General features: G+C 40.0%; 2 protein-coding genes and 1 long non-coding RNA gene across 6 annotated transcripts in view; 2 read left to right on the top strand and 1 right to left on the bottom strand.

Moving 5' to 3' along the window:
* bcar1 (BCAR1 scaffold protein, Cas family member) overlaps positions 1-368 on the bottom strand; it is a 99576-nt gene extending 99208 nt beyond the window's left edge. Inside the window, exon 1 of one of the 2 annotated variants that reach the window (XM_044356203.1) lies at positions 38-368. In XM_044356203.1, the coding sequence (XP_044212138.1) occupies positions 38-49 (12 nt within the window). In that variant the 5' untranslated portion in view covers positions 50-368. The remainder of the gene's footprint in view (positions 1-37) is intronic. The other variant, XM_044356205.1, reaches the window with a different exon arrangement.
* A 1086-nt stretch (positions 369-1454) lies between these two features.
* LOC122985497 lies at positions 1455-8034 on the top strand. The gene is made up of 3 exons (XR_006404130.1): positions 1455-3230; positions 3316-3359; positions 7710-8034. It is a non-coding gene; the product is annotated as an uncharacterized LOC122985497 (long non-coding RNA).
* Positions 1458-8034, top strand: LOC122985495 (myosin-2 heavy chain-like). 3 transcript variants are annotated; one of them, XM_044356207.1, is made up of 3 exons: positions 1458-2646; positions 4509-6325; positions 7426-8034. In XM_044356207.1, exons 2-3 carry the CDS (start codon positions 4516-4518, stop codon positions 7560-7562), a joined length of 1947 nt encoding a protein of 648 aa, XP_044212142.1. In that variant the 5' UTR covers positions 1458-2646; positions 4509-4515; the 3' UTR covers positions 7563-8034. The 3 variants fall into 3 exon arrangements, with proteins under 3 accessions (XP_044212142.1, XP_044212143.1, XP_044212141.1); XM_044356208.1 differs by lacking the exon at positions 1458-2646 and adding an exon at positions 3720-3905 and having other exon boundaries at positions 5833-6325; XM_044356206.1 differs by lacking the exon at positions 1458-2646 and having other exon boundaries at positions 3915-6325.
* Positions 8035-13394: the final 5360 nt, after the last annotated feature.

The following is a 13394-nucleotide window of genomic DNA, read 5'->3' as shown; positions in this document are numbered from 1 at the left end:
ATAAAAGTATTCCCTGAGCTTCGGGCTGCATACTCACAGGGACAGACATTTTGCTGGTACTGTCACTCTCCTTGGCTCCTGGCTGTAAAAACGCGCGGTGGTCCTTTTTTTTCCAGATGCTACTTTTCCAACAGAAAAGCTTTTCTTCACGGCTCCCCAGGTGTCAGTCCTTCTTCATCCATTTCATGGTCAACTCTACAGGAAAGGCAAACATCCAGCTGTAGAAAGTGGTCGGGGGAAGGTGGAGTTTGCAGTGTGAAGGGGTAGAAAATGTGTCCGCAGCAGGAGCAGGATTTTGCGGCAGCAGCAGCAGCAGCAGCAGCAGTGCGGCCGCCTGTATGTCCAACAGCCCCGGCTGACTCTGCCTCCTTCCCCCCGCCTACTCTCTCTCTCCCCCTTTGCCGCTCCTCTCCTCCGTCACGGACTCCTTCACGGACCCCTGATGCTTCTATAAAAAGCGTGTAGACGAGGCAGTGGTGATTTCGGGACCACCGTTATGTTGACAGGTCTGTAATGTGAGTGAACGGGAGGGGAGCCCCGCCTCTGCCGCTGTCTGCTGCCGTCCTTCCACACGGATCATCCAGTCCAGCCTTAAAGGGACCTCCAGCTCCCACGATTCACAACGCTCATTCAAAACCCCAGCAGGAAAGCTGTGGGGGATTTTTTGGAACAAGCCTTTAAAGTACCATACCTGTGGTTTTATGTGTGCTAGTCCATTTACTACACGTCATGTATATTTCACAGTAGCCTGGAGACAACTATTTCGCAAAGCATGCATTTTTTTTTCTGATTCATATATCTGGCACAATCAGATTGTGCAATGTAGGTACATGTAAGACAAGAGCTGCAACTGCTGAGTATTCTGATTATCGATTACTCTTGATTTTGTTTTTGATTCATCGAATAACCATTTTGTCAAATAATTATAATTTTCAGGCACTCATGGAGATGCTTAAAGATATTCAGTTTGCTATCATATGACAAAGGCAGGAAACCTTCAAATTTTACAAGCTGGAACCGTATAGCATGTTTGCTTACAAAATGACTAAAATGAATAATCAATTATCAAAATACCCAGATAGCAACTGACTCTGGACCGCCTCCAGACCGGCAGATCCGTGTTACAGTCTCACCGGTTTTACGTCCCCGTGCCAGATACGGACCGCATACAGGCTGACGAGTGGGTGTGTCAGTTAGACTCGCAATCAGTCAGCAGAGTCAAAGTAGTTACGGGCCAGAACTGAATAAACAACTCTGTGTTTGTTATTAGTGATGTTACAACCAATGTTGCCCACAACTTGCTTTTCATCCGCATCTTACTATCTGTTGACGTTACGTTAGCTGCTCATAGGAATGTAGCCAGTAGCATATAGGCTAACGGCTAACCTTAAGGCTAACGGCTAACATTAGTTTGAAACAGCACCATTTGACAGCACAACCGGTCTCTATTTCAGGTTCAGGTTAGGGTAAGTTTTTGTTTGTTTGTTTGTTTGTTTGTTTTCCTGCTTTGAATTCCCCATCATTACAGTAATTTTCAAATCCAGGCTATAAGTTAGTTAAAGTTTTGCAGTCTTATTGGATAAGTAACGTAAAGAAGTTAAAAATTTCATCTTAAGTTAACTGTAATTCATTGTCTGATCGCTGTGTAATAAGTTGTGTAATGCGCTGCAATATGTATTACCATTGAAAAGCATATTGTATTTGGTTGTTCATTTAGTTGTTGTGACTAGCTAAGAGAGAGGTTCACTCACCTCTGTACTTGTAACGTTAGTCGGTTTGTTCGTGGTGTTGTGTTGAATTGCTCTGGCACAGACTGAACAAAAATTGAACTTCATAGCCACTGGTTTCACAGCAGTAACCTGCGTGTGGCGATTCTGATGTGAACACGGTGTAAATGCATTATGTTACTCATAAACTTACAGTGCATGACATTTTAAGCTTAAGTACAGTTGATCAGTGTGCAATACTGAGCATTTTGAAATTTGAATGGAGTTTGTACTGTATACAGGTGCTGAGTTATAAATGCAATGGGACTGAATGGGCTTATAGCAACCGGTCACTTAACAGTACAATATTTATGGCCAAAACCGGTGAGTGTGACAGGGTGGTAAGTCAAACTGAGGAACACACACAAATCATAAATTTTTTACAAAAAACAATGTTTTTATTTTGAATAAATATATTTTATGTAGTGACACACATATACTCCTGAAAACAATAAAGGTTTGATAAAAATATAACATTTATTTGGTGATATTTTAGATGTAAATGTCATGTTGGTCAATCCAGACATGTGAAAATGGCCCTGTACTAATAAAAACTTATCAAGAAATAGTATGTTACTCTTTAAGAATAGCATTTTCTCATATATCTTGTTAACAAGAACAATTGAATTACTAGCTTTAAGCTTTGGAAACACATTTTGGCACATGTTTTGTGCCTTATGCACCTCATCAAACATTGCAGACGCAAATGGCACCCGTTTGGTAGAATGACTCGTATAATGTGCATGCCAACTAAGCATAATGTACATACATTTCTATCGCTTTAATTTAATAATTAACTTAATAAATTTAACAATATAACCATGCTATTTTTATTTCCACAACACATTCCTGCAAATATTTCAAAATAAAAGCCTTAAACATTAAGAAATGAAGAGATGCTGTCCACAGAAATGCTAGAGGGCTTTTAATTTGAGATGGATACAGGAAGTCTTGAGTTTATATGTAACAGCATAATGCAGTAACAAAACTTTAAAACAGGCAAACAGGAGCGGATCAGAAGAAGAGGAGGATTCGTACTAAAATACAAAGAGAGGGAATTAGAAATAAAGGCCTATCACTAATATAAGGCTGGGTAGCCTCTGCAGTTGAGGTGCTATTTGAGGAAATTCTGTAATTAACTGTTGACATCCTTAGCTGTTGCATAATCTGTTTATCACTTAATTGACCCATTGGACACTTTTTTCACCCCTTTAAAACAGCTATAAAAACAGTGGGTTATTAGAATGGCTAAGTGGAAAATGGAGAATTTCGGTCGCTGACAGCTTATTTGTCTTACAATGTGATGGACATTCTCTCTCAACAGGGGCTGTAAGGAAGAACCAAGCTGCTAGCAGTGCTCCAGACAGTGAGATTGACTCATACGCTATCAGATGGTTTAACTTGGCATCTGACCGGGGAGGTGGCCGCAAAGACCGTGCCAAGGCTAAAGAGGCATTAACCACGGTAAATTTCAGATAAAGCATTGTGTTAGTCTTTTGCAGCAGCACTTATGTTTTGTGTTTTAAACTTCACAATTGGTTGTTTATAGGCATCACAACATTCTGCCGAGCAGCAGTGGCTGACTTCATAAAGGTACTGTATATTTTACATATATTTTGCATTCTTGATTACTGTGGCAGCTGCACTAAACACCGATACTGAGTGTCAGTGGTTTTCTTTTTAGCACCGTTAACATACAAACATTTTAAGTAGTGACAGTACACATAGCCTTTTGTTTTTCCTACAGCACACACTTTATTTTTTGACAGTTTGCTAATTTGTATGCACACATTTTGGTTAACATTCTGTCATTTCTTGCTTGCTTTAAATTATGTTGTAACTTTTTGTTACAAAAAGAAAATTGATGATTTTCAGCTGATAGGGAACAGAGCCGGCTGAGGAAAGAATTGGACCGTGTGACTGAAGAAAGGGACATATTTATAAAAAAAGTCAACTTACAGCGATAACATGGTATTGCTGCAGCAGCTGAAGATGGACCAACAGAAACATGCAGAGGAGACGCTAAAACAAGAGCTCAAAGACTGCGAAATAAAATTCAACCAGTACCAGGCAGAGCTTGATCACATGAATTTTGAGTTATCGTTCAGTAGACATAATGAGCTGACACTTATGAGGAAGGTTGCAAGTTTGCAGTTAAAGAATTTATAGTGAGAAAAGTCCATTGAACTAAGTCTATTTACACTTTCATTATTCTTGGCTGAAATCATTTCATGCTATCATTGTTGCTACTACAACTACTTGGCCTGAGCCAATGATGTTAATCTGGAGGCCATGTTTCAGCAGATGTCATCATGTCTGGCCTCTTTTTACATCATAACAGAAACTTTTGAAAATTTAAGAATGTTCTAGAACGATGCGATGACATAATCATGAATCAAGGTGTTTTGCCTTTTTTTTTTTTTTTTTTTGGACTATGATGTCATCATAGATCAAAGTTGCCTTTGATGTTGAAAGGAACCTTTATACATCACTATGATGTCATAGTCATACTAATCCATGTATATGATATTATATTAATAATAAAAAGTTAATAATAATAAATATATATGACATCATCATCATTATGGATCAAAGATGAAAGCCTCTGGGCAGATCACAGTCACTTTGATGTGGAATAAGAGATTGTGTTTAGACTTTAATTTCATTTTGAAACTCTATAAAATAATTCTAAAATTATAGAACAACTCAAGCAACAGTTAGATAGACAAAGAAACCTGAGAAATCAGTCATGGACAAAAACACAGTGCAGAAAAGACTGACTGCAAAACTCATTGCAGCTGAGAGGTCTTTGAAAAAAGAGAAAGCTAAAGAAGAGCAGGCCAAAAATGATGCACTGGCCCAGAAGAAAGAGGGTGACACTTTGTTTAGGGTGCAGGTTCTTCTAAAAGAAAAAAATAAGTTTAAAAAACAGGTTGAAGGGTTGGCTCACTGCGTAAAAGAGCTCGAGGGGCAGAAGAGGGCTGCAGATAAAATAATTAATGAACAGAGAGAGCTGTTAAAAAAGCTTGACAGAGAAAACAAACAGTTACACGATGACAATGCTTCATTAAAAGAACAAGTAACACACGGCATCAACGTTGAAAAACTAATGCACCGTGAGAAAGAAGCATTTCAGAATGAACTAAAAAAAAGAGACAAGTCGTTGGAAAACGTTAGAAGATACAAAAAGAAAATTGATGATGTTAAGCTAGAAATACATAAAAGAGACAAACAAATTAAAGTAATAACATATGAGAAAGAAACACTTTTTTATAAAAATGTGGAACTCCAAGAAAGGATATGCTGTCTAGAGGATGACAAATCTTCCTTAGCAGCGAAAATAGTACAGCTAGAGGAAAAAGTAGAAAAACAGTACAACAGCATTGAATATGTCAAAATGAAGCTGAACAAGGTCAACAATAAAAAAACTCAACTTGAAGATAAGTGCGACAAAGACACTCGGGTCATAAAGAACAGAGAAGACGAGGTGACCAATAGTAGACTTTTGGTTCATGAGTCAGAGAAGAAGATGAGGCAGCAAAAAGTGCAGACCGAAGCTGCCGTGGGTGAGATCATGCTGCTACAGAAAAACTTGGACAAGGTTAATTTGGAAATAGAAGACAAGAACAAAACAATTAAAAAGCTAACTGATGGAATCAGAAGCCGGGCTACTGAGCTTAACAGGAAGAACCAAGAGCTGGAAACTGTTCAGAGAAGTGAAAAATGTTTGCAGAACAGGGTGATAGTCATGGAGAAACAACTGACAGAAATAAAGCAAACACATGAAGAATTAGTAGTTTCAGCTGATAGGGAACAGAGCCGGCTGAGGAAAGAATTGGACCATGTGACTGAAGAAAGGGACATATTTATAAAAAAGTCAACTTACAGCGATAACATGGTATTGCAGCAGCAGCTGAAGATGGACCAACAGAAACATGCAGAGGAGACGCTAAAACAAGAGCTCAAAGACTGCGAAATAAAATTCAACCAGTACCAGGCAGAGATTGATCACTTGAATCTTGAGTTATCGATCAGTAGACATAATGAGCTGACACTTATGAGGAAGGTCGCAAGTTTGCAGTTAAAGAATCCGCAAGACAATAATGTTAGTGACATTATGCGCATTCAGCGGCTCCATGAGTACAACTCCCAGTTGATGAAGAATCTTGAGCGCATGTCGGCTAAGTTGACAGAAAAAGACCAGGAGATTTCCAATTTGAAGAGCATGTTGGCTCGGCGGCCAGATGATGCAACCCGGAAGTTCCAAGAGAGTCAGAGGGCGATCAGAAAGCTTAAAGATAAGTTAAAGGCATCGACGGCAGAAGCCTGGGTATTCATGGATAAGTACTCTAGTGCGACAGAGGCGAACGGCAGGCTGAAAGGTGAGTTAAAGGAATTGTATATGAGAGACAAATCAAGTAACAAACCTTTGCCTCCCATTTCCAAAAAGTCCCAGCTCCACTCTGAGAAGAAGCCAGAGGATGGATCGAAGATCACCCCCCATCCTCCCATTAAGGTCTACGGAACACAAATGAGGCCACAACCACCACCACCACCCCGTAAGTAAGGCTGGGTTTCAATGTGGTTGGCACTGTTGCCAACAGTGTGTAGTAGTGTGTATACAGGATGGGCCAAATGCAGAGGATCAGTTTCCCCATGGGGATCAAAGTACTGTAAAAAATCTTATCATCATATCTGAGAGTCGCAGCACAGAGTAGCGGAGTGAAACAGGCCAGGTGCTCTCTATGTTTAAAAGTAGGCTTAAAACTTTCCTTTTTGATAAATCTTATAGTTAGGGCCGACCAAGCTCGCCTTGGATCAGCCCTTAGTTATGCTGCTATAGGCCTAGACTGCTGGGGGACTTCCCATGATGCACTGAGCTCCTCTGGGTTCTGGGCCGAGCCTTCACGGTCCTTCACAGTCCTGATGGCATCCTTCCCTGGCTATTGCTGCTTATACTTATTGTTATTGTTATGATGTTGATGATGTTGTTCTTCTGTCCCCCCTCCCCCTTTCCCTCTCTCTTTCTCTCTCTCAACCCAACTGGTCAAAGCAGATGGCCGCCCACCAAGAGCCGTTCCAAAAGAACAACAGTATGTGTATTAGGGATGTGCCGAGAGTCCAGTATTGTATTTGTATCTGTATTTGTTGAGGCAGCAAAATTATTTGTATTTCTACTGTTTCTATTTTGTATTTGAATAGAAGTGCAAAGAGGCCTAAAAATTCTGTTTTTGTTTTATTACGCTTTTAATTTTAGAAAATTAAAGTGTTACAATAAGTGTTCATGAATAAACTACCTTATGAAGGAGGTCCCCACACCGGGTCTGGAACTGAAGTCTCTCAGATCATAGACTTGACCACTGAGCTAAAACTTTACTCATCATCTCATTGCAGACAGACCTCTACCTATTTATCACAGCTGTCTCTGTGAGCTAAAGTAATCTCTATGCCAACCTTAAGAAACAGAGTGTGTATAAATGTGAATAGCCTACATTTTTGTAGTTTTTTTTTTTTTTTTTTTTTAAGGTTTTTTTGTTTGTTTCTTTGGATTTTTTTTATACTGGACTAATAGACTACCTCACAACAACAAAGCAAATTCAATGAATATGGAAAAAAAAACAATATTGTAAACCTGTTTGTGATTCTGATCTGATTCCAGATCACTCCATGGGGGTGCTGAGACAGAATTCATCATCATCCACAAGATCCATACCGTCAGTGCTCTCCCCCTGTGGGGTGATGTTAGATGCAGAGGAAGAGCTAGAACCTGCTGCAGGACATGACTTAAATAAATAGGCAGCTGAAGTGCCAAAGAGCTGCAGCACCTTATCTGGCAGTTTGTGCTCATAGCATGCATCTCCAGCCAGCCTAAAACCATATCTACTGTACAGAACAGAGCTAAGGGTCTGAAGGGACATACGTTTTTGTTTTTCATGGATCCAGCAAAAGAAGTGGCATGAGGAAGTGGAAGTGACAGCAGGCAGTGGGAGAGGTCATATGGGTGGGGATATGTTTGGGATTCAGTTAAATTTTAAGTTTTGTTGTTTTTTTTTTTGTTTGTTTGTTTTTTTGAGGGGGTAGGGGTCACGGTTAGTTTGGTTGTGAATAATGTTGGTATTGTTTGTTAGTTTGTTAGTTAATTGTTTATTCCTGCCAACCCAGTTGAGGTCATTATGCTGTTTGACTTTTCTCTAGTGATCTTTGTATTTTGAATTTGAATTTTAAGATTAAATTAAATTGTAAATAAATAACAATGTTTTATGCTACACACCTGGTGTTCTTGAGCCTTACTGCTTGGTCCCTGACAATTACATTAGTTCTTCCCAGTGTGCTTTGGTGTGTCAAAGGTCAGTTTTTATACTTCTGTTACACTCTAAATTACGGGTTTAAAAGGACTTCGTCTCTTCTTCATATGCCATATGCTATTGTCATATGACATAATTACACTATTTTATATTTACTCAGTTTACACTCAACATGCACAGGTAAACCCAAGTGATGTCATGTCATGCTTCATTCACTTTTTTCTGGAGTTAATCCACCATGAGTAGAGTACACTTCATTACAGATTTTGACTGATGAGTGTACAGTGAACGATCAACAAAGCAGCATCTCCTGTCTCCATCTCCGTAACTTATGATTTCTGTTTTTTTTTTGTTTTTGTTTTTGTTTTTAAACAACCAGTTATGATGATGCAACTATAGTTCTAGAAATTTATATCCAGAGATACTTTTTTTTAGTTTGAATTTAGTTATGGAAAAGATAAAGGTTAGCCCAGAACTAATTCAGATACAGCAAATATTTGAGCAAAATGGCTAGAAAGTGATCCGATCTGGAGCTGGCCGAGTACCAGCCCAGATAAGAAAGGACGCCGGCCCGGGTCCATTTTACAGATCTGGCCCAGAGCTTCCATAAGTTCTGGGCCAGATCTGTAAAATGGACCCGGGCCGGCTTGTTCTTGAGCCTTACTGCTTGCCGGGTCCATTTTACAGATCTGGCCCAAAACTTATGGAAGCTCTGGGCCGGATCCAGTACAGAACTGAACCGGATCTGGCCCACCTTCAGACAAATGACTACAAAATAATCTCATCCGTTCTGGAGCTGGCCCGGTGCCGGCCCAAAAGCGAAAAAACGGATCCGCACCGTTATTGGCCCGTTGTGCCAAAGGACACCGGCCCGGGTCCATTTTACAGATCTGGCCCACAACTTATGGAGGCTCTAGGCCGGATCTGGGCCATATCATTTTTGCTATCTGGGTAGTTGCTGATTAATTTTCAGTCAATTGAGTAATTCATAAATTGACGAATCACTGCAGTTCTAAAAGAAAGACAACATATTTACATATTACTACATTATATAGAACAACTACCATAGGCTACTATATAGTACACTGGAAATGAAATAAATACAAGATGTCACAAACAATACAAATTAAAGACATACAGGCTACTAAGATCTATGCTTTGAGGAGAAGCCCGCCTGCCACCACCAGCTGTGTGTGTGCCACTGCAAACCTAAAGCCAAAAATGACCTATTAAAATGTCCATAGTTTCACCACAAGCCAGTGTAGTGGGAGAGAGACCCTAAACTCCAGCCCACCTTCAGCCACACAAACACACACCTGCAGGAAGTCGATTTTTTAAGGAATGAAAAAAAGGGTTAACAACAACAAGTTTGGCTTTTACGCTCAAGATTTCTACACCAGTAGAAGCATACAAAAGGTCCAGCACAAGTCTAGAGGACTACAGGACCCTGCGACACAGACACCCCTACAGAGCAGCTGCAAAATACTATTAAATGCAATGATTTAAAAAAAAACAAAATTACAACAGACACTACCTCACAACCTGTAGTTTGCACACAACTTCACGTGGGCTCAGCATGTCCGAGGTGTGAGCCTACAATCAAACAGAACTGTCAGTGTGACTATAGTTATATACCTCACAACTGCAAGGAAGAGGAAGAACCATCTACAGTCAGCCAGGCAGCTCTGGCTATGTGTCAGGACATTAACACTGCCTGAACAGACACACCTTTCTAGAGGCTGACTACTTGCCAGTCATTAGGCAGTGTCTGATTGCCTGCAGACAGGAGAAGGCCAAGGCCATAGGTTACCTATCACACTTAACAATATGAAAACTTCAGTTTTGTATTCCATCACAGCGAATAACAAGCAGTCATTTCATTATCATACATAAAGTGAATATACTTGTGAATTTTCTCAATATCCCGTCTTCTGAGGCTGTGCACTTATTTGTGCAGGAACTGTCAGAAGTTTCTCAGTTGCATTATTCTGCTTATTTTAACAATGTGGCCCAGCTTTGATCATTTTAAAACACTGACAATGACAAAAATCAAAGTTTTGTTATTCATAAACACACCCCACAGAACAGTGAGCTGTTTGAAATCACTGGGTCATTGGAATAGAAGGATTGTCAAGATGATGTGCGGTATAAATAGTTGAGCTCTCTGTCTTTCTTTCTGACTCATCTTTGTGTGTGCATGCGTGTGTGTCACCCCTGAGTGTGTGTGTGTGTGTGTGTGTGTGTGTGTGTGTTCTCTGCAGGAACATAATAGGCTCCCTGCTGTGGTCTACATATCTGCAGCTATTTTCATCCATGCACCTCACACTCTTACAAGTCAAATATGCATGCCCACCCCCAGCTTGGGCTGGCTAGTCATACAGTAATATGTTACACTGGAGTTGTAGATGATAGCGATGTGTGTGTGTGTGTGCTTCTCCACAGATTCAGTAAGAGGGGGCAAAAAGGTGAAGTTTGTCACTAGAAAGAACACAATGTCTGGAGGTTGGCTGCTTTTCAGTTTTGCACCAAATGTCAAGGCAGAGTCTGCGAATCTGAATCTAACTGTGTATAAGATTTTCAAGAAGCTGATTTTACCAAAAAATTATAAATTATATACTTAAAATGTATTCTTCTGTCAGAGTCAGTTCAGAGACAGACTTTCCTTTTGTGGACGTCAGCTTGTTCCTGCATCTCAGATATTAACTTGGTGAGTACAATGTTTGTATTAGTGACAGGAATGATGGCCACAATGATGAAAATAAGGCTCAAATTGTAAAAAAAAAAAAAAAAATCATAATCATTGTCAGAATCATGGCACTAAAAAAAAATAAAAATGAAGGTGTCCACAGCAAGAAGGTAAATTAGAATTAAGCAGGCATCAGATTTCCAGCAAAGCTTAGTCAATGTACTCTAGAGCAGTGTCAGCAATTATGATTATTAAAGGTGAACTCCACTGATTTTTTTTTTTTTTTACTACTGTATAGGCTATGTGTAAAAAGTAGTTGTATAAAGCCTTTTGTGCCTCCAGAGGGAGCTGTGTGAAATCTGATAAACTGCCTTAAGTGATGTCACTTGAGTCAGTGTCGGTTGGGGATAAAGATTACAAGTTTGAAAATGAAACAAATCGGAAAAAAACTACTGTGGTGGCTGTGGTTAAGGAGGTAAAGGTAGAGCGGATCATTAGGAGGTAGAGCAGGTCGTCCACTAATCGGAAGATCGGTGGTTCGATTCCCGGCTCCTCCAGTCCACATGTCGGAGTGTCCTTGGGCAAGATACTGAACCCCAAATTGCTACCGATGACTGTGCCAGCGGTGTGTGTGAGTGTGTGTGAATGAGCATTAGATTAAATATGGATGAGCAGGTTGGCACCCTACATTGCAGCTTCTGCCATCAGCGTATGAATGTGTGTGTGTGAATGGGTGAATGTTGACATGTATTGTAAAGTGCTTTGAGTGGTCGGAAGACTAGAAAGGTGCTATATAAGTGCAGTCTATTTACCGTTTACCATGAAAGAAGTGAGGTTACCAGACCTCTGTAGCCTGCTAATCACCTCTAGCAGCTCCAGGCTACATTAGCCGCTACTAGTATAACACACCCAAACCTCTGACTGAGCTGTCTGTGGTTGAGTTGCATTGTGGATAATGTAGGCACCAGGTTTAGACATGGATTTTTTTTTTTTAAAAAAACTGTCCGAGGAGTGCAGTAGGAGTAGGAGTGCAGTGCTTAATCTGTGAAGTACTGTTTAAACATGTTTGCTTGCTTTTCAGGAGGCAGTGGTGACTTAATCCAGGTTTCAAAGAGTCCCTTTAAAAACCTGTAGGTGATGTCAAACATAATGAGATATGTATTTAAATATGATGCATGTCCTCGGTCTTAATGAGACTCATATCCAGTTACACTGCAACAGAGTGCTCACTCTGAAAGATTTAGCAATGGTTAAGATATCACGTGTCCATAAATAATTACAGCAGCAGCTTCATGTTAAAATGATCAGCCCTCTGGCAATGAAATCAAACATGAGAGGGGACTGACGTTATGTGCATGAGCTTGTTGATGCACAGGGCTGATATCCTCTCAGTAAATTCTGATCATCGTGGTCCACCTCTGACGCAATGCAGCTGATTGATTGATTCCATCATTATTGGAGATTACCTACCTCCACATGCACTGGCTGCCTATGAGACACCATTAAAGTGGATTGCCTCTGCTGAGACATTTTGATTGGAGTGGAGTTTCAGCATCCCATGATATGTAAATGCTATTTCAGAGAAGACTCCATCCTGACAAGTATAAAATTATGCCAACACACTCGTCACACCCATAGACACCTTCAGCCACGATAAGCTGTGTGAACATGTGTGAGGATAATCTCCTGTCAGCCCTACGCCATAAAAATCCCACTATCTGCCTGTGTGAGTGTGTGTGTGTGTGTGTGTGTAGCGAGGGAAGGCTTTAGTGAATCAAAAGCAGTTTTTAGGGAGCTGTCAGGAAGGCAGATTGGTCTTTAAAGTATAATAGAACTGCTTTACTCTGGATACTTGCAGATTTTACCTTCTTCTTCAGTCACCACAGGATGCTGATTTAGAAGCGCAGTTGGTAAACAGAAATTATGGTAAATAGCTCAGGATTTACTGCTGACACCCTAGAGTACAACAAAACAAATACTGTGGAACATACTGAACACACTGTGATCAAATTTCACATTATTAAAGATTGTTTTCTGATTGCAGAATATGCTACAGTATACTCAGTGGTGGAAAGTAAATAAGTACTTTACTCAAGTAGCTACTGTACTTTACCACAACTTTGAGGTACTTTACTTGAGTATTTCCATTTGATGCTACTTTATACTTCCACTCCACTACATTTCAGAGGGAAATATTGTACTTTCTACTCCACTACATTTATTTGACAGCTTTAGTTACTTTTCAGATGAAGATTTGACACAATGGATAATATAACAAGCTTTTAAAATACAACACATTGTTAAAGATGAATCCAGTGGTTTCCAACCTTTTTGGCTTTTGAAGCCTTACAAAAAGCAGTGTGTAGTCGGGGTCACATTTCACATGTCTATGAGTTGTTAACAGCTCCACCAAATAGTGATTTTTCCCTCTAAACTTCTCACATGCTTTCATTTCAATAAATGTTCAAATGATCCAATATTTCAGCAAAAATCAAAGATTAGAGAAAAAGTCCAAAAACTGAAAACAGATTTGTGTATCAGAACTTTGTTTTTTCTTCTTTCCTCTCCCATTAATCATCTCACCACCCCTCAGATTTATCTGCTGACCCTTTGGAGGGGCCCAACCCCTAGGTTGGG

This window comes from Thunnus albacares, chromosome 7 (assembly GCF_914725855.1).
Source record: "Thunnus albacares chromosome 7, fThuAlb1.1, whole genome shotgun sequence".
Taxonomy (NCBI): domain Eukaryota; kingdom Metazoa; phylum Chordata; class Actinopteri; order Scombriformes; family Scombridae; genus Thunnus; species Thunnus albacares.
The sequence above is the reverse complement of the archived record's forward strand: the minus strand, read 5'-3'. Positions and strand labels throughout refer to the sequence as shown.